Below are 22870 nucleotides of genomic sequence, written 5' to 3' on the forward strand. Positions count from 1 at the left end.
GAACTCCCACCCACACGGTTTTCTTAATTTTCCTTGGAAAATTATAAAATCAATGCGAATCAAACCATGTATGGTTTTTTTCTTTAGTACAGTTAGTACCTTTGTAAGGCAGGAACAGTCTCTACGTTGTGGGCGTAAACGTCCAGCCCAGAATGGACGATGGTTTCTACAGCTTTCATATCCCCTCGGAAGTCCGGCGTTAGGCACTCAATAATAATCTTTGAATTTCTGGAGCAAAAAAAACAAAAACTGTTATTGTACTATAGAAACCAACATTATAATGTACGTGGGCACATTAATGACATTGTACAAGCCAGTGGTTCTCAAACTCGGTCCTCAGGAGCCCACACAGTTCACGTTTTCCAGGTCACCCGACAGGTGGACTCATTAATGACGCATTTTAAAAGACCCATAGGTGGAACTAATTATTTCCCTTGTGATTCTGTGAGGAGACCTGCAATACATGCACTGTGTGGGGTCCTGAGGACCGATTTTGAGTACCTGTGCTATAAGGCAATACAAACAAGCAATGAGCACTGTAGTCAATGCTGACAGGAAGCAGTTGAAAGTTCTACAGTGTCTCGGTCGACATGCCATAGGTCAATATTGACAAGGGTCAGCATGCAACGGGTAGACCTTGAAAAAAAGTTGACACAAGTGAAAGGTCGATGTGACGATAGTCGACAAGTTTTTCACAATGGGAATGGTAAAGTAAAGGGAAGCGAGCCATGCGAGAGTATGAGATACACAAAACAGGAGTTCATGTCAACAGCTGTACCGTGAAAAACATATGTCAACATTTTGATGTGTCGCCCGATTGACTGTCTACCTAGACACTATAGACCTTTTTTATCCACCCCTGAGGTGGATATACGTTGTTATGTATTCTGCATTGTGTCCATATGTCCATATGACTAGCTCCTATATAAGGGGGCATCTAGCAGAACGTGAACATCCTATTCATCAGGATTTTGTAGAATCCAGGATTCTCCTCTACTGGATTATTAGTGCAGAGGACGGGCACTATACTAAGCAGTCTGTTTACGGAGCGCAATGAGCCCTTTTCTCAGCATCTCACCCTTTACCGAGCTGCAAAGAGTGTTGCTACTTTCTAGATACTTCTGAGATTACAGTTATCTACTCTTGCCAATGGGGACCAGCAGTGTCAGACAGCTTTGCTGGTTCTCCATTAGAAGAAATGACTATGGAATATGCCTACGCAAGCCACATACACGAATACCAATTTATCCCTTCTATCTATCCTAGTGTCCGTGAGTCTCTGAACACTGCCATCTGCTGGCAGAGAGTGAACTACATCTCTTTCTCACACCTGCACAAACACAGAGGGTAGCAGACTAGCTTTCGAAGCTTTTGCTTCGAGCAGGCTTACTAATATTATTGCAATATTCAGTGATACACAAGTATTGTTACTGCTGCTGCAAAATAAACAGATTGCAAGATTAAAAAAAATATATTCAAGCTCCACTTTCAGTGCGGTTTAGAAGATGAAAGCCAAAGGGGGGTATTCAAACCTGGATTTCAACTGACATCCCGACAATCGGAATCCCGGATGTTTCTGACAGTACATCAACAGTCCGTATTCAATGTACTGACTGTCTAGCGTCGGAAAAAACACAATTTGTGGGAAACGACCGCGGATTTCCACAAGATGGACGTGAATCCAACAATGCGCATCCGTTTCCGACAAAAAAGGTCTGACGGCCTTCAATGCTGTCGGTAACGGTAGCATTGAATAGGTGATGCTGTTATTTCCCCTGTCAGGAAATAATCGGCACAGACTGAATACCTCCCAAAGTCGGATTTCAATTTTGGACCACGTTTCCAAAATCTCTCCAATGTCCATTTTTTTTCAAATTTATAATTAGGTCACAAGTGAAGATTGCCGATAACATACAAGTCGATCCAGCTGATGTATACAGTATGTACAGTATTCAGATGGATTAGTCAAGTCTTATGGGGAATGTTCTTGTGGCAGGCACATTACTACACACAAACAAATAAGCTGGCATAACTGGAACAGATTGTTGGGAATGCGCATAATGAGAAGGACGACAAAAAAATAAAGAAAAATTCACCTCTCCTTTAAATGAGACACTGTTTTTGCAATGTGTTCAGCTCCCCCATCTGGGAGATCTAAAAAACAGCAACATCAATATGAAAATGATTGTTAGGGATTGAACACTAGAACAATAACCACAGGTCTGGCAGACCGGAAGATATTTCACATTGGTAAATAAAACAAAAAACAAAAACAAATATTTGTAATTTTTTTTTTTATTAAAAGATCGGATATCTTTAGCGCCCTATTATAATACTAGATCTAGATCAGCCATTATAGGAACATTTTTAGAATGCTGAATTATTGAGCTGTTATAGAGAAGTCAGCTCAGGGTCTCAGACCCATGGTTACGAAATGCACATTACAAAATCTTGGTGCAGAAATGCACATTACAACATCTTGGTGCAGAAATGCACATTACAACATCTTGGCTATCTATACACTGAAATGTCTGACTATGGCACATGTGGTCTGGGGTTTGAATCCCGAGAATGATATACACATGTATGTTGTTCTAATCTGATTTATACTTATATTGTAAGAGTACAGAGGAGTACAGACTATGAAGTGACAGCTGCCAGGAATACAAGATCTGCCCCTGGGCACATACTGACCATCTCTGTCCACAGATGTCAGGACCACGTAGTCCAGTCCCCACTCCGCTATGGCTTTAGCGGTGTTGTACGGCTCATCCGGGTCCAGCGCTGGGGGAATCTTAGCCGTTTTCACAGAACAGAAGCGGCAGCCTCGGGTACACGTGTCCCCCATTAACTGAGGATACAAATAAGAGTAATTACCAGAAACCATAAGAAAGTTCTATCTAAACCAGCCATAGAAGAGATAATAGGAACGGACAGTAAATAATGTAATCACACACCATGATGGTTGCAGTAGCCGTGCCGTATTCTCCACCTCCCCAGCACTCTCCGATGTTGGGGCATCGAGCTTCTTCACATACCTGATCAACACAGAAAGACACTCACTGACTACTGTGCATACAAAATCATCATTATACACAGTGAGACACGGGAGCAAATTCAGGCAGTGGCTTCTGCGGATGCCTGTGCCGGCCGGGGAAGGGGTAGAGCAGGGGGGGGGATCAGGTACTCCGTAGACCAATATCTTTGCTCAGGTAAATTAGTAAAGATTGACAACCATGATAAATGGGAACAAGCATAGTGGGACATTGTATAGAACATATAAATGCACCATAAATCCTGACTTGTATATAATTCAGCCAGACTGCGTGCTTTTGCAATTACTGGATAAAAGTGGATAAACAGTATGTGGGGCTGCTTAGAATATAGGTGTTCAGTGACATGTGCTGTACTCAGGAAGTATATTGGAGAGGAAAACTTAAAACCAATTTTTTATTACAGTTCACACTTGGGGGCCAATTCAGGATCGCTCTTTGCGATCCGAATTCAGCCCCAGCCCCAATGCGCAAACCGCAGCACCGAACGGCTTTGGCGAATAACACACTCTCCGGACCGAAGGAGGGCTGGGAGCGGGCAGGGGAACACTCCCAGCCCTCCTTACCCCATTAAAGGCGTTTTCATGGCGACGTCTTTTTTTGGCGTCCCCATGAAAACGCTTGGCTCGTGGCAGCCGGCTGTCACATGACATCAGCGCCCTCCCAGTCTTCGGCGGATATCAACTGAAATAAAAGTCTTTTCTGACTGACTTATTTCTAAATGGGAGAGAAATTATTTGATGGTCGGTGATTTGATACGTCAGATACTTGTGACTGCTTGTGATGCACAGCACGGTCACTTCAATAAAGATTTACATGTGAATAAAAGTGTGGAATGCATATGAATTTGCACCATGAGAGGTGAAGATAACTTGCACCATTGAAGGTCGGACAGAGGTCAGGAGTATGCAGCTTGTACTTTTGAAACTCTGGACTTGCTTATTTTTGTCTGCACGCAGAGATCTGCAGTTGCCAACTGAACTGCCCCTCTGTGGGATTAGTTACACTTGCTATTTTAGATTTATTTTTCTACAATAAGGGGTCAATTCAATTTAAACACTGGCAAAAGCAATGGAACTCGCCCCCCTTGCTGGACAAGCTCTGTATGCAGTCCTATGGGTCTGCAAATAAAATCAGCGTGTCCAGAGATCTCTAAGTGCAGCATACAACCACACTTAATTGTGCACATAAAATAGTCGCTCCTAATTGAAGCCCTGTGCCTGCATTCCCTGAATCTGCATCTTCATTTGGCACAGAGAAAAGTACATATATTCTGACATTGCAGCTAGTACTGCCTGGCTCCCCTCTATATATTGCTTGGAGAGAGAGAGAAAAGCTAAAAATAGTGGGGAGGCATCAGAAGTGATTACAGATGTGGAAGGGGTCACAGTATAGACAGGTGAGGGGCCGCACAGTTAGACCCCATATGTATGCATATACTTACTGTGTGAAGGTTTAGATTTCGCAATGTGTTTTTCAATTTATTGTAATTTTTGCCCATGGGAATTTCAGACCTGGCCCATGGTGGAAGTCTTAGTCTGAAAAAATAAAAACAACACATATATAATATGTTAAAAATATCACTTGGATAACCCAAACCTCATGACAAATAGGTGTCTTAGAGAAACGAGACTCTGTAAACGTACATACTGGCTAGTTCTATAAACAGTACAGGAATTCCTAATATGGTTTGTGTGATTTCATCATTTCATTTGCTCTATCATCTACCCACGGCAGCCTGATGAAGGTCTCCCCTATTGCCTGCAGTCACCCAGATAAGCCTATCAGCCACTCCTCAATCACCGTACAACGGATCTCTCAGTGCGGACAGTCACGGAGATCTAAAAGTGACCTCCCTTGAGACTTCATGGACTTTACTATCCATAAAGAGGACACTGATCAATATTAACAATTATTTATAGAGCATGGTTGTGCTTTTCATTTGTGAATATGGGATTAGGTCATTTCCTCAATAGTACAGTGCACTCTATGGTTTTACCAGAGAAAACTATGCCAGGCCTGACAGACAGAATGGACCTCACCACAGTTCTCACACTTCTAGCACTTCTCACCCCTGAGTATGCTTGTTTTCCATTATTGTGTTCATAATCAGGGCCGCCAATAGGGGGGTGCCGTGGGTACAGCTGTCCTGGGCCCCAGCCTCTGGAAGGGCCCGGGCAGCTCATTTTTCCCACCACAACCCGGTGCGCTGAAGAAACCAGGTCCTGAAGCCCAGGCTTATTCAACCCAGGATGCCGGCGGACAATTAAAATGCTGCACCGGCTTTTGAGACAATCAGAGCTTGCGTACCAATCAGAGCGGCTGCCGGTACACAAGCTCTGATTGGCTCACCAGCCATTGCTGCATTTGAATTGGCTGCCGGCATCCTGAGTTGAAGAAGCCTGTGCTCCGGGACCTCAAGTCAAGTGAGGAGAAGAGGGGGGGGGCCTGGACTGGAAATGAGTCCCGGGCCCCAATATTCCTGATGGCAGCCCTGTTCATAATGGGTCAGTGGGAAGACAGCACTGACAATATTAAATTGGATTGGGAATGTACAAGTATCTTGGAGTGTCTGAGCTTGGGGGGGACGGGGGACGGGGGACATTATATATTCTCACTCACTATGTAGGGTAGCTTACTATTCTATCCTATGTCAGTGTTTATACATATGATTTCAAATGTTAAGGAATCCCAATGAGAACATTGGTGCATTTAGGTGAAAGTGGTGCACAGCGGTTACTACACCATTGATGGGAATGCTCATACAGATAAATTGCTTTCCTACCTCTCCCCCTTCTGCCGTTTCAGGTTGCCCTTGTAATCCGCCCACACGTGTTTGTCTGTCAAGTCCCCGGATATGAAATCACCCAGATCTGGCCCATTGTGAATAAGGTCTTTCTTTTCATCTGATAAAGTGGCCAGCACTCTGTAAGACGTGTGGTATTCAGCCAGCTAAAAAATAATAATAATATGAATATGTATAGACATGAAATAATCACATTATATTCTGATTTAATTTCCTTATACTTTATTTACATATTTTAGAAACGAACATCAAATACTAGAACATAAATACATACAATGCTGTCAATCCCCTGAGCAGGTGCTCTGAGGACTGCTCTATGCAACCAGTTTAATTGAAAATTCAGTGTCGTGTTCATTCTAGCACCCTGCGCCTTTTCAAAACCCATGGAGTTCCTCTTTCCTGCTTGGGGTGTCGCACTCTGCTGTGCTGCTTCTAGCATCTGGACTAGGAGAAGCAAAGCAAAGAGCGACACCCCAGGCAGGAAAGAAGAACTGCACAGGTTTTGAGAGACATGGTGTACACTACAGTATATGGCTCTCACCAAGCTCAGCTTAGCTCTTATCAATATAATGGTGTCCTGAGAAAGATTTGTGCTGACCTACAGCTCTAGACCATGGGTAACAAGAAAAGTGCTATAATAAACCAAACACACAAAAATATAAGAGAACCTTAGTATTTTAATGGATAGAAGGAGCTATAATCCTTTCACGATAACCTTTCTGCTACAGAAAAATAATCAGCGTGTAACTTTGCCCTCACTCTGTGGTTCAATATGCAATCTCTTTTTCTCTAGACAGCAATTTAAGAATATAGTTCCAGTTATCAAAGTTTCTGAAGGAAAAGGGCACTACCAGCTTGTATGCCATGTAAGCAAACTGTTTTTAACACGGCCAATATAACCGGTATTCAAGGACAATCTTGTCGATTGGCTAGGCCGCTAATACAGTTATTATTATTTATTTATTTACAGTTTCTTATATAGCGCACACATATTCCGCAGCGCTTTACAGAGAATATTTAAACATTCACATTAATCCCTGCCCCAGTGGAGTTTACAATCTACATTCCATACCACACACAGAGACATTTTATGGTTAATATTTGTTAGGAGCCAAATAACCTACAAGTATATTTTTGGTATGTGAGAGGAAACTGGAGTGCCCGGAAGAAACCCACGCAAGTACGGGGAGAATATACAAACTCTGCACAGTTAGGGCCATGGTGGGAATCAAACCCATGACCTCAGTGCTGTGAGGCAGTTCAAATTCTTATATGCATCTATGCTCCTCATGGGTGTGAAAAAATGCAACCCTGCCTTGGACAACCCTTCTAGGTGTCACTCCAGTAGTAAGTAAAGTTGCTTAAATCATCAAGAAATTAAATTATATTTTTTAATAATCTTATATTCAGGTGCGGTTGGAAGTTGCTATGACTGTTACATCCTTGGAGGAAGCAGTGATAGTTCTGTATTTTAACACAGCAGAAGGAGCCTTTTACAAGCAGATACCTCCTGCTGCACCAGTGATCCGACCAGCATCATAGGATGCAGCATCCAATCCCTCTCCCAGCATTGGGTGGCTTGCGGCACTTGCTCAAGCCTCCCGTCATAGAGACCAAGAAAACTCTGTCACATGATGCAGATCCCTGGCATGCTCCCTACCCTTAAAAGGCAGCAACACACCTCCGTTTCTCAAAACAAAGCCTGTAAACCCCCCAATGGCATCACACTGTCAATCAATTACTGTCTGATGCTGGCCTGCATCCTATCCCATTTGGGCATGAGCAGAACAGGTCCTACACATGCACAAAGTACCAAAAAAACGGTACTTTGAAGATTAGTGTTGCGCTAAAGCTATTACCCAGAAATAAAAGTAAAAGGTCAGCTACAAGTGTGGCATCCCAGTGATAAGTGCTACAGCCTAATAGATCTGTGGACCTTCATGAGTTCTGAATGTTCTCCCCACCCCAGTACATTCTGGATTTACTCCCCCTGGCTGCACTGGAAAGCCAGCAAGCACCCTGGCCCTGGGTGAAGGTGCAGGTTATTGTACAAAATAGCAGAGCCATCATATTGTCATATCTCACCCCAGTGGCCCGAATCAGATCTGTTCCTATCCTCAAACCGACCAGTCTCATCCTGCCACCACTCACTCCCCTGAGTTTTTGCTGTTGGTTTGACTTCAAGTAAGGGCACTGCTCTACCAACGATTGGTCATGCCTGAGCCCTGGCTGACGCTGTCACAACCAGTGCTAACTCGTACTAGGATTGGCACCAGCGGCCTTCCGTAGCCAGGCAGTGATAGTTGCTAGTGGTTGTTTTGGCTATACGTTTCAGATGCACTGAAGTAATGCAGTCGTAGAGTACTGTATATACGGCACCGCTTCTGTCTGATTACAGGTCGCAGCAAGCCTCGGAAGACTCTCACGCCGCGGCATGCAGCAGCTGTTAGGCCACTTCAGACTGTTGTTCTTTGCTCTGCAAATCTCCGTTCTTTAGCATCAGGCTATCGATTGATCATGACTACGTTGATGGCGTCGCTGGGTTGTCCGTGGCGGCACCGGCAGTATAAATACGTGATGACGTCAGACGCCCTCCCTTTCCTCTGCTCTGTCAGCAGCGAGGTAAGGAGATGGCGGTCTGCGGCGGGCTGGGTGACGGAATCTGCGTCCATCCTGGCTGTGTGCCGATCCCCTGTCTCCCGGGCGCAGTGTAGCCCCCTCCGTGGGGTGTGAGGCTGACGCTGTGCGATATATGGGTGTGCTGGGTGCCCGGAGGCGCGGGGTAATGGTGTGGTGACGTCTCCTCCCCCCGGCCTGGCCTAGTACTGATGCCTGTAGGTAGTGAGTGTGCTGGGGGCTGCTTCCCCGCTCTGTGACATTGCCTGCACACAGATATTACTTCTGACCAGTAAGGCCCCTGCGGTGTGCGCAGCACTCTACGCAGTGTAAACGTGATGGTGTCTGGGCATGTAATACGTCTGGTGCTGAGCATGTATGTGCTGGTGTCTGGGCATGTAATAGGTCTGGTGCTGAGCATGTAATAGGTCTGGTGCTGAGCATGTATGTGTTGTTGTCTGGGCATGTTATAGGTCTGGTACTGAGCATGTATGTGCTGTTGCCTGGGTTCTGTAGGTGCCTCCTGTAGGGTTGCAGCAAAAACACATTTTTGGATTTTATGTTTCTTGCCTCCCCCCTATATAGATAAGAAATGTATACAGAAGTGATTTTGATTTTAATACCAGTAGCTGAGTATTAGGAATCCATGTGCTATGGGCTGTCAAAATGAGCCATATTTTTATGTTGGAAGAATTTGTTTGCATTGTCTTGGATGTAAAATAGCCATGCAGTGCATCTAATGAGCCAGGCAACTAAATGTCCATGTATTGTGGCCCTGGATTTAGTTTCCTACAAAGATGCCTCGGCTATGTAAAGGACAGCTTGCTGAGATAGCAAGAGTGGTAACTTACCCACCATATATACAGTGACTTTGAGCTGAAAGTTGCTCCAAACAGCATGTTTGAGTGGCTTTCAGCTCAAAGCCGCCTTATGTGTAGCCCGTTAATGAGCGCTGCCCGTTACCAGCAGATAAGCGGCTTTGAGGACAGCTTTGTTCTATGCTATGCAAAGCTGTCCTACCTGCCGACGGCGCTGGGCAGGGGGAAAGCCGCTCAATGTGTATGCACGAGTGGATTTTCCCCCCAGCGATGATGATAGTGATCATCTCTGTCCATACACTATATTTATTATTATACTTGCATTGTATATACCACTTAATGAAACTTAATACTGTTTTCTTCTCCAGAATGAAGACCATTCTCAGCAACCAGACTGTTGACATCCCCAGCAAGGGTAAGTTCCCACCTCCATAATGGTCCTTACATGCTTATGCCTGCTTTGAACTTAGCCCTTCCTGACAGTTTTGTTTTCTTCAACAGTTGAAATCTCCTTGAAGGGCCGCACAGTAACTGTGAAGGGGCCCAGAGGAACCCTGCGGAAAAACTTCAACCACATCAATGTAGAACTGTGCTTACTGGGCAAGAAAAAGAGGAGGGTAAGGATCTACAAGAATTGCTTTTTTTTTTTTTTCCTTTGGTCCGCAAAGCTTGAAACTAAGGGTGGACTTCTCTATGCCTCAGTTTCAAGCGTTCATTTCAATTGCTGCGGTAATACGATGTTTATCAATTTTGTCCAAAGTTTGTATCCGAAACAGAACTATTCTCACTCTTAGATGGCCACTGTATTGTATGGGGGTTGCTTCATATTTGCAGCTGCTGGGCTTTCTTTATTCAAGATGTTAAGCATTGGTTTCTATGCTAGAAAGGTACCAGGGTGTAAACATTTGGGCAGCCACTTAAGTAAATGTCCCTCTGAGTTATTATTATTATTATTATAGTTTTATTTATAAGGTGCCACAAGTGTTTTGCAGCACCGTACAAAGGAACAGTACAGGGAGACAAAACTTGGCATAACATTGAATAAATAACAAATAGAGCGCCACAGTTCAATACACATTACAGCTTAAATGTAAGTAGTGAGGACTCAATCAACATACTATAAGAGGCTTGAGGCCAATGATGGAGATGAGTATGTGGACGAAGATGGTCACAGTATTTGAGTATAGGAGAACTGTGAGTGAAATGTGAAGAGAAGAGGGCTTTGACAACAGGAGGGAAGAGGGCCCTGCTCGGAGGAGCTTACAATCTAGTAGATGCCCCTCAAAGAGCCAAATCATTGTCGTGTGCTTTAAAGCCATTAAGAGGTTTACACCACCAGGGCTGTGGAGTCGGTAGATAAATGGCCCGACTCCTCGTATGTCTGCCCTCGACTCTGACTCCTCTGTATTAATATGTGAATGTATTTGATACATTCCTTGAAGTAAAGAAAGGCAACATACATATTATTACTACAGAAACTAGTGGCTGGGAAGCCAACAGTCTACTGTATTGAACAGTTTAAGCAAAGGACAAACACAATGTTTGTCTGCTGGTTTGCTTGCTCGTCACCGTTCAATTCACGGACACAAGGAACGATTTCTTTACCGAATCGTTACTGGCGATGAAAAATGGTGCCTGTACATCATTATGAACCAGCGTAAGGAATGGCTTAGCTAAGGTAAACAAACGACCCCGCGCATGAAACAAGATCTTCATCCGCGTAAAAAGATGTTGTGCGTATGGTGGGAGAGCTTGGCTGAATGAATTTTTCAAGTCTACACCAGGTGATTTCTACCAATGAGGTATTGAAAACCTTATTGAACGTTGGAAATAAGTTGTAAACTACAAGGGAGAATACATTTAGAAGTATTGGTGCTCCGAATTGGGCGTTGCGTGCCATATAGTGAAGCACATGAAAAGCATGCTTTTTCACGGTCACTTAACGTGTTCGTTTTGCTGTTACATGAGGCACTGTATGCATTGGTCTTTATTTTTACAGTAGAGAAGTCATTAATTATAATTTTTGGAGTCGGTGCATTGTTTGCCGACTCCGACCCCAGGTACTCGAAATTTGCTCCGACTCCACAGCCCTGTACACCACACTAAAGCAGTTTTTTGACTTAAGGATTTTAGTCCATGAACATCAGTCTAGTCCTGGTTTGAATTTTTTTTCTCCCTTTCCAGCTCCGTGTGGACAAATGGTGGGGTAACAGGAAGGAGCTGGCCACAGTGCGCACAATCTGCAGCCATGTACAAAACATGATCAAGGGTGTCACACTGGTAAGTAGCAGCCTAGAAGTGCTTGGTACTTATCTTTATTACAAAGTTCTGTGTGGAGGCAAAATAAATCCAGCCAGAAGCGGTGGGTTTCCACATGAGGTAAATTAATTTACCAGTGCCATTGGATTTTGACAGCAATTAACTAATGGATTCCACCACTAACCCCCCTCCCCCTCTTCTGCTTTGAATGTAATTATCAGTTATAAGGGGTGCTTTGCTAAGTAAATGGCAAATCTCTCATTCCCTTTACTAATAGCTGCGCATTAATCCATATTGGATGTGTACTTTGTCGGTATAGCGTTTTGCTCTGTCATGGTACATTATCTGCAGAACTAAATGATCAGTCATCCGTGATCATCTCATTCACAGGGTTTTCGTTACAAGATGAGGTCTGTGTACGCTCACTTTCCTATTAACGTAGTTATCCAGGAGACTGGGTCACTCGTGGAGATCAGAAACTTTTTGGGTGAAAAGTACATCCGCAGGGTGCGCATGAGGCCAGGTATGTATAATGCTTTAAGGGGTCCATCTTGGGGATAACTTACCGGCGCTTAATGTTCAGGTTCTGGGGTTTCCTAAAAATGTTTAGGTTTGAATATTTTGATATGGGCTGCAAACAATGGTTAAACACTGCTGGGGCAACAGTCATTGATCAACGCAGCAGAACATATCGCTAATGGAAATAAGCTCTTGAGTAATAAGCAAATGCCACTAATATATAAATTTAAGGCCCATTCACTCTGGGCAGCTTTGAGCTGAAAGCAGCTCTGTTTTGTCTTCTGAGCTGCTTTCAGCTCAAAGGCCACCTGGTGTGTATGGGCCAGCGATAAGCGGAGATGTGCACTCCCACATCATTGATGGCCACCGCTGATAGGCGATGGGGTGGACGGACTTCCATAGCGTTCTGCTATGGAAAGCCATCCACCCCCAGGGAAATCGCTAAAACAGGTGAAAATCGCTTTGTGTGTATGGATCTTAAGAGGGTGACTGTTTTTGTTAGTGTAGAGTTTGATATCTTTGTTTGTAAAGCTCGATGGAGACCCTTAGATACATTTTGATGATTAGGTTGCTCATTCTGCCTATCGGCTCCTACCTCATTTTTCAAACCAAGCCTGTAACTTCACAGATAGGAGCTGATTGGCTGGTGATAAAGTACCAGCCACATTATCACTTCACCGAGCTTAATAAATCTACCCCTCAGTGTTTGAAAAACTGGTGATTCTATGCAACCTTCCTTTAACCTTTATTTAATACAACTCCTAACATTAAAACCCCCCTCGACAGGCGATAAATAGTTTGCTATAGTTAACAGTTTGGTAGTTTGGTACACCACCACATCTGTTTGTACCCCCTGGGCATTATGGTGTGGCATGTTGTGTAGTGGAAATAATTCTGACATGGGCAATGTAGTGTGGCATGTTTAATGGGCATTTTGGTTTGCATAATCTTGGTGCAGTGTGTGTAAGTGACACTATTTCGTGGTGTAATTTGAATTATTACTATTAACGTGGCCTAGCCCTAAATTTTTGGTGCGTCAAAGGCGCACTTTGTCCCTGTTTCCAGATTATGTGTTTTCTAGTATGTCTATCTCTTGCTTTGTGCGAGTAAGCTAATTGATACTCCCCCTCGACCCACAATGGCCACAGTGAGTGGCACCCAAATCTGTTACCCCAAAAAACAGGCTTGGGGCGGCCCTCGGCTCAGGGTATATGCCTTGTTGGCTAGAGCAGGCGGCTTCAGTATGCCTTTGGGACCTAGAAAAGATAAGGCAGGACCCCTGAAGTGGGGGTCCCAGTGACCCACTATTTTGGGGGTTTCGCGATCACAGCGGCAATTAAGATTGGTTGAGGCCGAACATTGCATAGTGTTAAGTTATTGGATCGTACCACATGAGTCAGGACTGTGTACACAATCCAATGGCTGTTTGTTTTGAGGGCGATAGAACAGCAAGAACTATGTATAGGTGGGTACCCAGCTTTAGTGCACAACTCTTCTGTTTTTGTAACTGTACTGGTAGTGATTATACCACAGCTAGAAGCATAGTTCTGAAAGACACCTTATATTCAGAAAGTAGTACATGGTTTTTCTTTATACAATGCAGAATTGTGCATTAGAACTTTCAGTGTGTTCAAACGAAACCTAATGCTGCACAATATGGGTGTTTTTTATTTTTTTTTGTTTCATTTTTCTATTTAGCATATGTTTATTTCTTAAAGATCTCAAAGTATATTACTGACTTTGTGTAGTCTTTGGCTTTGGCTCATCCTAATGGGATTATTGCTTATCTTAAAGCTTTTTTTTTTTTTTTTTTTTTTTATTTAGAATGTAAAAATCTAATTGTAGATTATGTACACCAGAATCAGTAACTGTTATGCTGGGTACACACCAGGACCATAAGGGTCCGATCCCATCAATCTAGATCCAATTCCGACCGATTGGATGTAGATTGTGTGGTGATTGGGCCCTTTTCTATCCTGTTCTGATCAGATTCCGATCGGATGTGCGGCCCCGCGGGTCGGACGGTCGTTATTCAGATCCTACCTGCAGCAGGTAGAATCTGGAAATGACCATACACCCGGGTGCGGCTCGCCATCGGATCGGAACCCGCTCGCGGTGCACATCGTGAGCGGGTCGTCCTGGTGTGTACCGTGCATTAGAGGTTGTGATGTGAGACACTGGTATGTTGCAGAGCTTTCAACTTAATGCCTTAAGTCCTGTTGGAGACAGTGCGCTATATTTATAAATTCTAGAACTAATATGTTAATGTCTTCATGAATGGCTTGTCCTAATGTGCTCCAGCTTGCATCGAATGGGGTTTACTTTTATTAAGCAAGTTCATATAGTGGATTATATGTGGTTTATTCATAACGGGTCACCAGTTCTCATCTGTCACAACCAACTCGGCAGGTGGGTTGCGACTTTGTTGCCAACATGACTAATTCTCTGATTTTCTGTCAGTGATCCAAAGAGTCTGAAAAATCTGTTGAATCAGCTGTTACTTCAGACTCCTCGCATCATTTTGTGCCTCCACAATGCTGTCATGCATGTGCTGTCTGCTGAGCACACGCGTGGTGACAATTCTGTGCTACCTACCCGGGTTCCTGTAAATCTTATCTGAAGGTGTCTCAGAGCAAAATAGTTTAAAACGCCTGATCTAGATATTGACATGCCAATGCTTTACAGATGGAAATATCACTCATTAAATCTGTATATGTGTGTCTTCAGTATGTTGTAAATGTTAGTTAAGAGTAAAATCCAGAATTTCTTTCAAGATTACATAAAATCTTAAACTACTAGGTATCTGGTTTTTTTTGCGGGTTGATTTGGTTTTGTTTTTTTAACTATGCAATGTGCGTTATAGTGAACATGTTGGGGTGATCCTATAAACGTCCGTATTCCCCATCCAGCTGTGCTGTCTTCAGTGCAAGCTGGAAGCAATAGGGCTTGTCCAGATTCCCATCATCAGACACTCAGTATTTCCCACCTGGTGCTTTGTCGCATAGCTTACTTAGATGGCAATTGGTGACTATGGGCATCAAACCATCATTTTATACAATACTTCGCAAATACAGCCTTGACGCTGGATGGTTACAATGGTTTAAGTATCGGCTATTTACTGCTGAAGTCAAATCAACTCATTATTTAGCATCTTGGCCCCGTTTTGTATGAGGCACATGTTACAGTGCTTCTGTTCCTTTGCTGCGTTAGCATATGGCACCTTTGTACCGGTCTACCGGTCTGTGCTTATTCTTACTGAGTAATTGGCTTTACCGTTGACATCACACCTTTATTATAGGCCGTATAGTGAGAACTTCATTTTTTGTCTCAACTTATTTCAATCTCTATTTGCTATTACGGAGTTCTGTTTCCAATGCCCGACTTACTGGTACTCCATGGAAAGGCATTCTACAAAGATCTGTATTACCCCTGCCTGCGTGCTTGCTGCTTGTGTATTTTGATCTTGGTTGGTGCTTTATTGGTTTCTTTATTTCTATTTGTGATTAAGTGCATATCATGATCTAAGCCAGTGGTGTCAAACTCATGGCCCTCTAGCTGTTGTGGAACTACACGTCCCAGCATGCCCTGCCACAGATTTTATATAATGGATTGCTTAAACTGTGGCAGGGCATGCTGGGACGTGTAGTTCCACAACAGCTGGAGGGCCATTAGGTTTGACACCACTGATCTAAGCTAACAATTTGCCTATCGGTGTCATTCAGTTTCCTTGTGATGAACAATGCTAGTACTGCCATTACCTAGTGCGGGGATGCTCATTGACAGTCCTCATTGAGAAGTACTGCCCTAATGGTTTGCGTGGGGCATCCAACTGGTACTGCAGTGTCCTAGTGGACCGTACTGCTGTTGCCTAGCGATTCGGGGAATACTACTCCTGGTACTCAGTCATTTTGCTAGTGTACAATGTATGAGATGCTTTAATGTTAAGCATACATTGTAATGCACAGTGAGGGGCATGCTTATATTGCAGTGGGTGCTATGTAATATGGGCCTTCAGCCTAGTGTAGCAGGTACTGGGTGGGAGTAGGCTGACTGTACCTTTTGTGCCCTTAGATAAGGACTGGCCCGATGCTGTGATTTGATCTGAATCTGTTGGTTCTCTAGGTGTTGCCTGTGCTGTGTCCCAAGCCCAGAAGGACGAGCTGATTCTGGAGGGGAATGACATTGAACTTGTGTCAAACTCAGGTAAGTTACCTATGTGCTTTCTGTGGTGTCCTGATAAGAGTACAGGGTAGCTGTGGGAAAACTGAACATTAACCCTTTGAGTGTCAACGTTGCTGTGAGCGATACTCAAAATATCCACCAACAATGCCTAAAACGACTGTTCTTTTAATACAAATACAGCCAAGCCAATTGAGGTTTAGTTACATATTGCACCCAAAATAAGTCGCTGGGCAGCGCTGGCTTTTTGAGCGGATATTTTGAGGATCTTACAGCAACGTTGACACTCAGAGGGTTAAATAGGCCCCTCTTTATTGCCCCATGTGATGGCTTATTTTCCCAAGCATTTCCATAATTGGACCTCTCACCCAGGCAAAATAGAATTGCAGGAGGTAGGGGTCCGTCACTTAACCAGTACTGTTACCAGTTAAGAGCTGTATCGACATGCAGTGATACAATAGGTCTTTCTGCTAATGGGTAACAGACGCATCCATTTTAGAGTTGGCAGCCAAACTTCCAAATACCAATGTTTCGGGTTGTAAAAGAGGTAATGGTGTAGAACCTTTGTAATTGTATTTACATATAAACTCAAACTGAGTGTGACCCTGTTGTGGTGGTTGGTTCCTTTACAGCAGGGGTGGCCAAACCAGTCGAAAGATATACGAACGGTGCATGTTTTCCAGGCAACCTGTGGGTCTATAGTAGGAATGAATGCAGCAGGTTTTGAAATGTGACAGTTAGTAATGACTACAGCTGTGCACCAGCTAGGTGATCTTGGTCATGTGACAGTTATGACTACAGCTGTGCACCAGTTTGGTAACCTGGAAAACGTGGACCGGTTTGGCCACCCCTGCTCTACAGTCTTTTAAATGTGTTTTCTAAATGGGCTGCATCTTCCTGGAAGCTAACTAGCCCAGGCAATTCAGGTCAGAAAGATCTTTCCTTCCTGTAAAGAGGTGGCCTGAAACAACTCCTCATATTGGTATAATGTGGAATTCCCCACCTGTACATTATTAAATGACACTGACCTGTAAACGTAGGAGTGCGGCCCATTGGCACACTTCAGTTGGCACACACCTGTCATGGCATGTTTCTTGCTAGAGTTCCGATTTATTTATACAGCTGTTTGTATGTAGTCTGTATAAACCTATTGCATATGACTATTGATGATTGTCTCCTTATGGGTTGTAGCGGCCTTGATCCAGCAAGCCACCACAGTAAAGAATAAGGATATCCGAAAGTTCTTGGATGGTATCTATGTCTCTGAGAAGGGAACAGTTCAGCAACAGGAGCAGTAAAAGGTTAGTGTGGTTATTGAGCTTCATGTGGGTGACTGATGGGCACTTAATTACTGTAGCCTGTCCCAATGTTTCAATTTCATGCTTTGAGTGCTGATGTTGCTGTGAGATGTGCAAAATATCAGCTAAAAATGCCAGCATCGCTCACAGCGACTGTTCTTTTCTTGGCGCCATGTTTAACAAAACTTAAAAAATGACTTCAGAGCATTTGCCGGCAATAACTAAAGTGATTCACATCCTAGTCTTCGACCCTGGCATTTTTAGTGGCTATTTTGCACATCACTCACAAACTGTGGCACTCAAAGGGTTAAGCGCAATTGTAAAGCAACTCTGTACATCATGTAAAGATTAGAGCCATATGTACAGATCAGTGGTGTTGTAATGCTGACCTATTTCAGCATGAAACAATCACCAGATATCTGTATATGTATTAGTGTAGGCCAGGCATGTCCAAGCTGTGGCCCTCCAGCTGTTGTGAAACTATACATCCCAGCATGCCTTGCCATGGTTTTAGCATCCCCTGATAGCAAAACTGTGGCAAGGCATGATGGGACTTGTAGTTTGTCAACACCTGGAGGGCCATAGTTTGAATATGCCTGGTGTAGGCTGATCAGTTACTTGAACATCTGATGTTTTCTTGGTCATTGCTTGTTCTAAAAGCGCTAACAGGTACTTTGTTTTTTTTTTTTGTTTTTTTTCTACAGTGTGTTCTCAGAAGTTTGAATTCTATGCCGCATCAAATAAAAGTCCATTTATCTAATTGGTTGGCTGATTTTATTGCTTTCTTATGATTGGGTAAATGGTAAAGCATAAATAGCGCACACACATATCCCGCAGCACATTAGAGACTATTTGAACATTCACATCAGTCCCTGCCCCAGTGGAGCTTACAATCTATATTCCCTACCACATGTACACGCGCACATTCAGTCTAGGGTTAATTTTGTTGGAAACCAATTGGCCCACCGATATATTTTTGGATTGTGGGAGGAAACCGGAGTAAACCCACAAGCACGGGGATTATATACAGACTCCGCACAGTTAGGTACATGATCGAACCCATGACCTCAGTGTCCGTGATGCCCTGATATACTAACGCTAATTTAAACTGCCTGCCCTACTGTGCGGCATGCACAACATTCCATGCCTGCCCTACCGTGCGGCATGCACCACATTCCAAGATGTTATGCAGACCAGCTCATTCATTCCATTATTGAATAATATCAGACATTTCAGCCTGTTTCTTGTCCTTGGCTCTCATTATTTTACTAGTGAATGCAGGGTGCTGCGCTAATGAAATAATGTGGGCATTTACTCGCTTTTCTCTGCCTGGCTCCTCAATGTTGAACATGCAAGTCTTTGGAATCTATGGTATTGTTTGGGAGGTTTCCGCTGCCAACTGATGAAGGTATAAAGAACGGTAGACCCTCCCCTGTACAAACCTGGAAGGTTTCTACTTGTAAAGCTCTGATCATTCTGATTGGCTGCATTGTTATAGTAGTGATGGTGATCAATGGCTGTGCGGACTAAAGTGTACTGAGCAAGTCCAAGGCACCTAGTATGATGCACCACCACTCATTACACCCTCCTATGCTGTATAAGATCTGTGTCCTTTCGCCTGGTCTCTATTACTCTTCCACATTAATTTATCATAGCTACGTATGAAGCTGGTCTGTCTGCTTTTGTTTGGAGCAGAGCCTTCTGTTGTACACATGACACCCTACTGTGGATATGGAGCATTCATTTACATTTTACAGAAAAGGTAATTACATTACAAGCACACTTAAACCTATAGTTACTGACTTTCACTATGAATGGGATTTCCTTTGAAAATCCAGACTATATACATGCGTGGTTAGGTTTGTTGGTACCCTTCTATGCAATAAGAACCCAGGTTCTCTTATATTAGGTTGTCAAAATTCGCCATCCAGCATTATGCTATGTTCGGTAGACATCAGACTTACCTTCTGGTTTTTTGAATTGAGTATTTTTTATTGATTTTGCGTGAAAAAAAACAATAAACATTTCACCGCAAGGCAGTTTGTGGTGTTAGAGTGGTGCATAGAACATACATGGCAAAACTAAAGTAGTGTATGTGTAGGACTAACATTTTAAAGAGATGGTCATACATAATCTCACATATAGAAATATGGGTATGTAAGGTGGAAGACTTACCTTCTGTTTAACCAAAATTAAATGTTTTAAACAAATTAAAATGGAGCTGACTTATGATGTAAGATTTCACAATATTGCAATTTTAGTAGTGGTCAGAAAGAGCTTTAGGTCAAATTACCTACTGACAAGTGCACTCATCCTAACAAACTGCTCCAGCTGTCTCGGTCCGAGTACCTTCTCCAGCATGCTGCAGCTCTTTCTATAGATGTTTGAATTTAGATAGGCTCAGAGGTCACTTCAAAATAATTCATTGTTCTGGTTTTTTTTTTTTTTTTTTATTATTGGGTGTGCTTAGCTGTATTTTGGATAAGTATCCTGTTGGGAGAACAATGACCTGTGACAGTTCTCTGACACTGGACAGTGTTTCACCTAAATTCCGTGACCGTCTTGATTTCATTATGCCCTGCACAGTTTGAGACAACCTGTGACATAGGCAGTCCCAGACATAGCAAACTATCCATATTTAAGGGTTTGCTTTGAAAGACCTATGCTGCCTGTAAACATAAAGCTGATGTGACTTGAGAAATCTCCATTTCACTATCATTCATATGGTATACTGGGTTCTCCATACATTGGGGAAGAAGAGGTCCTCTGCAGGAGACAGGCACATAGAACGCTTTACAGTGGGTGTATTGGTTCCTCCCCTCTACTTCCTCCTTCGCATTTTCAGTTTAGAAGAATGTGCCCTTGGAGAGGGTGCACTTGCAGAGCTCCTGAAGAGTTTTTCTTCATTTAATTTTGTTTGTTAATTTGGGGAGCCTGTTTTGGACTAAACACTTCCCTGCTTCGTGGGAAGCCAGGGGCGGTTCACAGTTGCTAGCCTTTCAAGGTACCAAACTCCCTGCTGCAGGACCGCTGTCCTGTGTGGGTGATTGTGGCAGGCATTGCACTGCAGCATTTCCCCAGTTCACTGCACACCCTTGCTCAGTCCTAAGACATCTGCGGCATAATGATGGCAGCGGTAATGGCGGTGTCCCTGCACAGCCCCCTGTCCACACTGGATGCTTTACACTGCTTCTGGACCATCAGGGCAGGACCATCAGGGCAGGTGTTCATGTGTTTGCTAGGAATGGCAACAGCGCCAGTATAAAGATTAGTAAAAGCACTGCCACCATTGTAAAGGGCAGGGCTTTACTCAGAGTGGGGACACAGCTCACTGGCACCAATTTCCTGCTTCTCTCTGCATGTTTTGCGCACCATTATACAGCAGCAGACACTCCTCAGCAGTGCTGGCAGCTCCAGACTGGGTGGAAGTGAACTTCAGCAAAGACAGCAAGTGAAATTGAGCTCATTACAGTGTTTATAGCCTTGCATACTTATATAGATATTTTACTATGTGTGTTCATATCTATTACTGCTAACCAGCTCCTCAATCTATGAGCTTTATGACAAGGGTGTGCTGGTTCCCCCAATATCTGAGTCCTTTCCCCACTTGCTTGTTGAGCATTTCTGGGAATACATAGGTGTTAGAGACTGCACATAGCTTCTATACACTTCACACTGACACTGGTGTTTTACTGTGTGTGTTGTGGGGTGATACTTTTCTAAAATGGTTAGAAAGTTAACCTGTATGATTTGCAACACTAAGTTTGCCCCTGCATCTACTTCACAAGTCACTTGTGAATACTGTATGTCACCCCCCACTACTAGGGGGTCACCACAGTTTAGTGGTATTCCCACACCACTGTGTGGAGGATCATAGGGGGAGCCTCATGAACCATCCTGGACTAGCAGCATTAAAAATATGCTGGAAGCTGTGGCCACGCAGCTGACTGCAAATACCCTGCAGAATAAAAGTGCAGCAGGATTTAAGTCCTTTCTGCCAGGGTGGAAATCCTCACTCCCATGGGTGGCTTGTCACACAAGTGTGATTTAGCTGCAGTTATGCCTGACTCTGAGGAGGAGGCTATAGAAGAAGGGGAGGATGTAGATGATCCCCCTAACAGATTCTCAGGGGTCTCAGTCTTTAATTTTAGCCATCAGAGAAGTCCTTGACCTTCCTCTGGCTGCACCTGTAGAAGGTGATCCCTTTTTTTTGTCTCAAAAAAGCTAGGATGTGGTATTCCCTGAACAGGCTATGGCTGAGCCATAGTCTCACAAGATGACAAACTTGTTGCTCCAGAGTGATCCCAATATTCCTTACTGGATTTAGCTGAGCATCTCCGCAATGAAGTATCTTTGTGAAGTTGTAATTCGCTTAATTGTTTTGTAGTTACTCAACCTCTGAAGCGGTGTGTCCTGTCTCCTGGTCCCAAGAGCTCTATGACCACCTTCACGTGGCTGTCTAGAGACAGTGGGGAAAATTACGTCTCCCAACAGCACCTCCCGGTATACACCTCCCCACTGGAATAAAGCAGTGGAGATGACTGAGCTAAGACAATCAAAAGCATGCACCTAAGTGGATTACTTTCTGACCTGTTACGGTGGTGTGGTAAACTGGCCCAATAGTTTAATAGAAAAAACTTTAACCAATGTTGCTAAAAACATCATGCGTACACTGCTGGACACTACGAACACCAGTAGCGCACGCAGGGGGGGTTTCTGAGTACCCAGAAACCCCCCCAGGAATCTAAGGGCCCTAGTCTGAAAGGTGAGGGTCTCCTCTTTCCATGGGTACAAGAATTTAAAAAATCGGCCCTGGGGAACCGGAGATATCTGACTTCAAAGCAGTGGTCCCCATCCAAGCCTGTTAATTGCACTTCCCAGTCAGATATTTCAGGTTCTGTTTGACTAAGAGATTTTCTGAGGGTATATTCCAAAAGCTGGGACTCTCCCCCTTTGAAGGACACTAGCAGTTTGTCTCTACTGATCCCAGAACCAGAGATAACAGCCTTCCAGCAGCTGGTTACTGTTCCAGCTCCACACACCGGGTATGTAGTTTTAAATACTTGTTGGCAGATTGCTCTGCCTCCTGAAGTCTGATCCCCGAGTCCCCAATACCATTTGGTAGGAGGGATTCTTTAGTTTTTAATTCCATTAAAAGCTAAGAAATCTAGTTCCGGAAACTGGAGATATCTGCAGTAAAGCAAACTGTCCTCTCACCAGAAAATTAAGAATACTCCACTATATACCCCTCCTCTGCGTATTAAACATCCTCTACCACCCTGGAAGTTATGTATCAGGACCCATTCATTCAGCCCAATGCCC

The 22870-nt window shown here is 43.7% G+C and overlaps 2 protein-coding genes across 2 annotated transcripts in view; one reads left to right on the top strand and one right to left on the bottom strand.

Annotated features, from left to right (window-relative positions):
* LIAS (lipoic acid synthetase) overlaps nucleotides 1-8382 on the bottom strand; it is a 28606-nt gene extending 20224 nt beyond the window's left edge. Inside the window, exons 1-7 of the mRNA XM_083158383.1 lie at nucleotides 7945-8382; nucleotides 5839-6005; nucleotides 4498-4591; nucleotides 2958-3038; nucleotides 2695-2851; nucleotides 2097-2154; nucleotides 100-228 (exon numbers count right to left, since the gene is read on the bottom strand). Coding sequence (XP_083014509.1) covers nucleotides 100-228; nucleotides 2097-2154; nucleotides 2695-2851; nucleotides 2958-3038; nucleotides 4498-4591; nucleotides 5839-6005; nucleotides 7945-7995 — 737 coding nt within the window. The 5' untranslated portion in view covers nucleotides 7996-8382. The remainder of the gene's footprint in view (nucleotides 1-99; nucleotides 229-2096; nucleotides 2155-2694; nucleotides 2852-2957; nucleotides 3039-4497; nucleotides 4592-5838; nucleotides 6006-7944) is intronic.
* Nucleotides 8383-8392: 10 nt separating this feature from the next.
* On the top strand, nucleotides 8393-18308 carry RPL9 (ribosomal protein L9). The gene is made up of 8 exons (XM_083158391.1): nucleotides 8393-8481; nucleotides 9662-9708; nucleotides 9795-9910; nucleotides 11478-11573; nucleotides 11943-12075; nucleotides 16194-16274; nucleotides 17442-17551; nucleotides 18253-18308. Exons 2-7 carry the CDS (start codon nucleotides 9663-9665, stop codon nucleotides 17546-17548), a joined length of 579 nt encoding a protein of 192 aa, XP_083014517.1. The 5' UTR covers nucleotides 8393-8481; nucleotide 9662; the 3' UTR covers nucleotides 17549-17551; nucleotides 18253-18308.
* The last annotated feature ends 4562 nt before the right edge of the window (nucleotides 18309-22870 follow it).

Source organism: Crinia signifera, chromosome 1, assembly GCF_055691185.1.
Source record: "Crinia signifera chromosome 1, ASM5569118v1, whole genome shotgun sequence".
Lineage (NCBI taxonomy): Eukaryota > Metazoa > Chordata > Amphibia > Anura > Myobatrachidae > Crinia > Crinia signifera.

What these genes read in the sequence shown, in the direction of transcription:
- RPL9 (XM_083158391.1), top strand. Translation starts at nt 9,663, where the DNA reads ATGAAGACCATTCTCAGCAACCAGACTGTTGACATCCCCAGCAAGG. An exon ending in TGTTGACATCCCCAGCAAGG is followed by an intron (nt 9,709 to 9,794) that starts GTAAGTTCCCAC and finishes TTTCTTCAACAG; the next exon opens with TTGAAATCTCCTTGAAGGGC. An exon ending in TGGGCAAGAAAAAGAGGAGG is followed by an intron (nt 9,911 to 11,477) that starts GTAAGGATCTAC and finishes CTCCCTTTCCAG; the next exon opens with CTCCGTGTGGACAAATGGTG.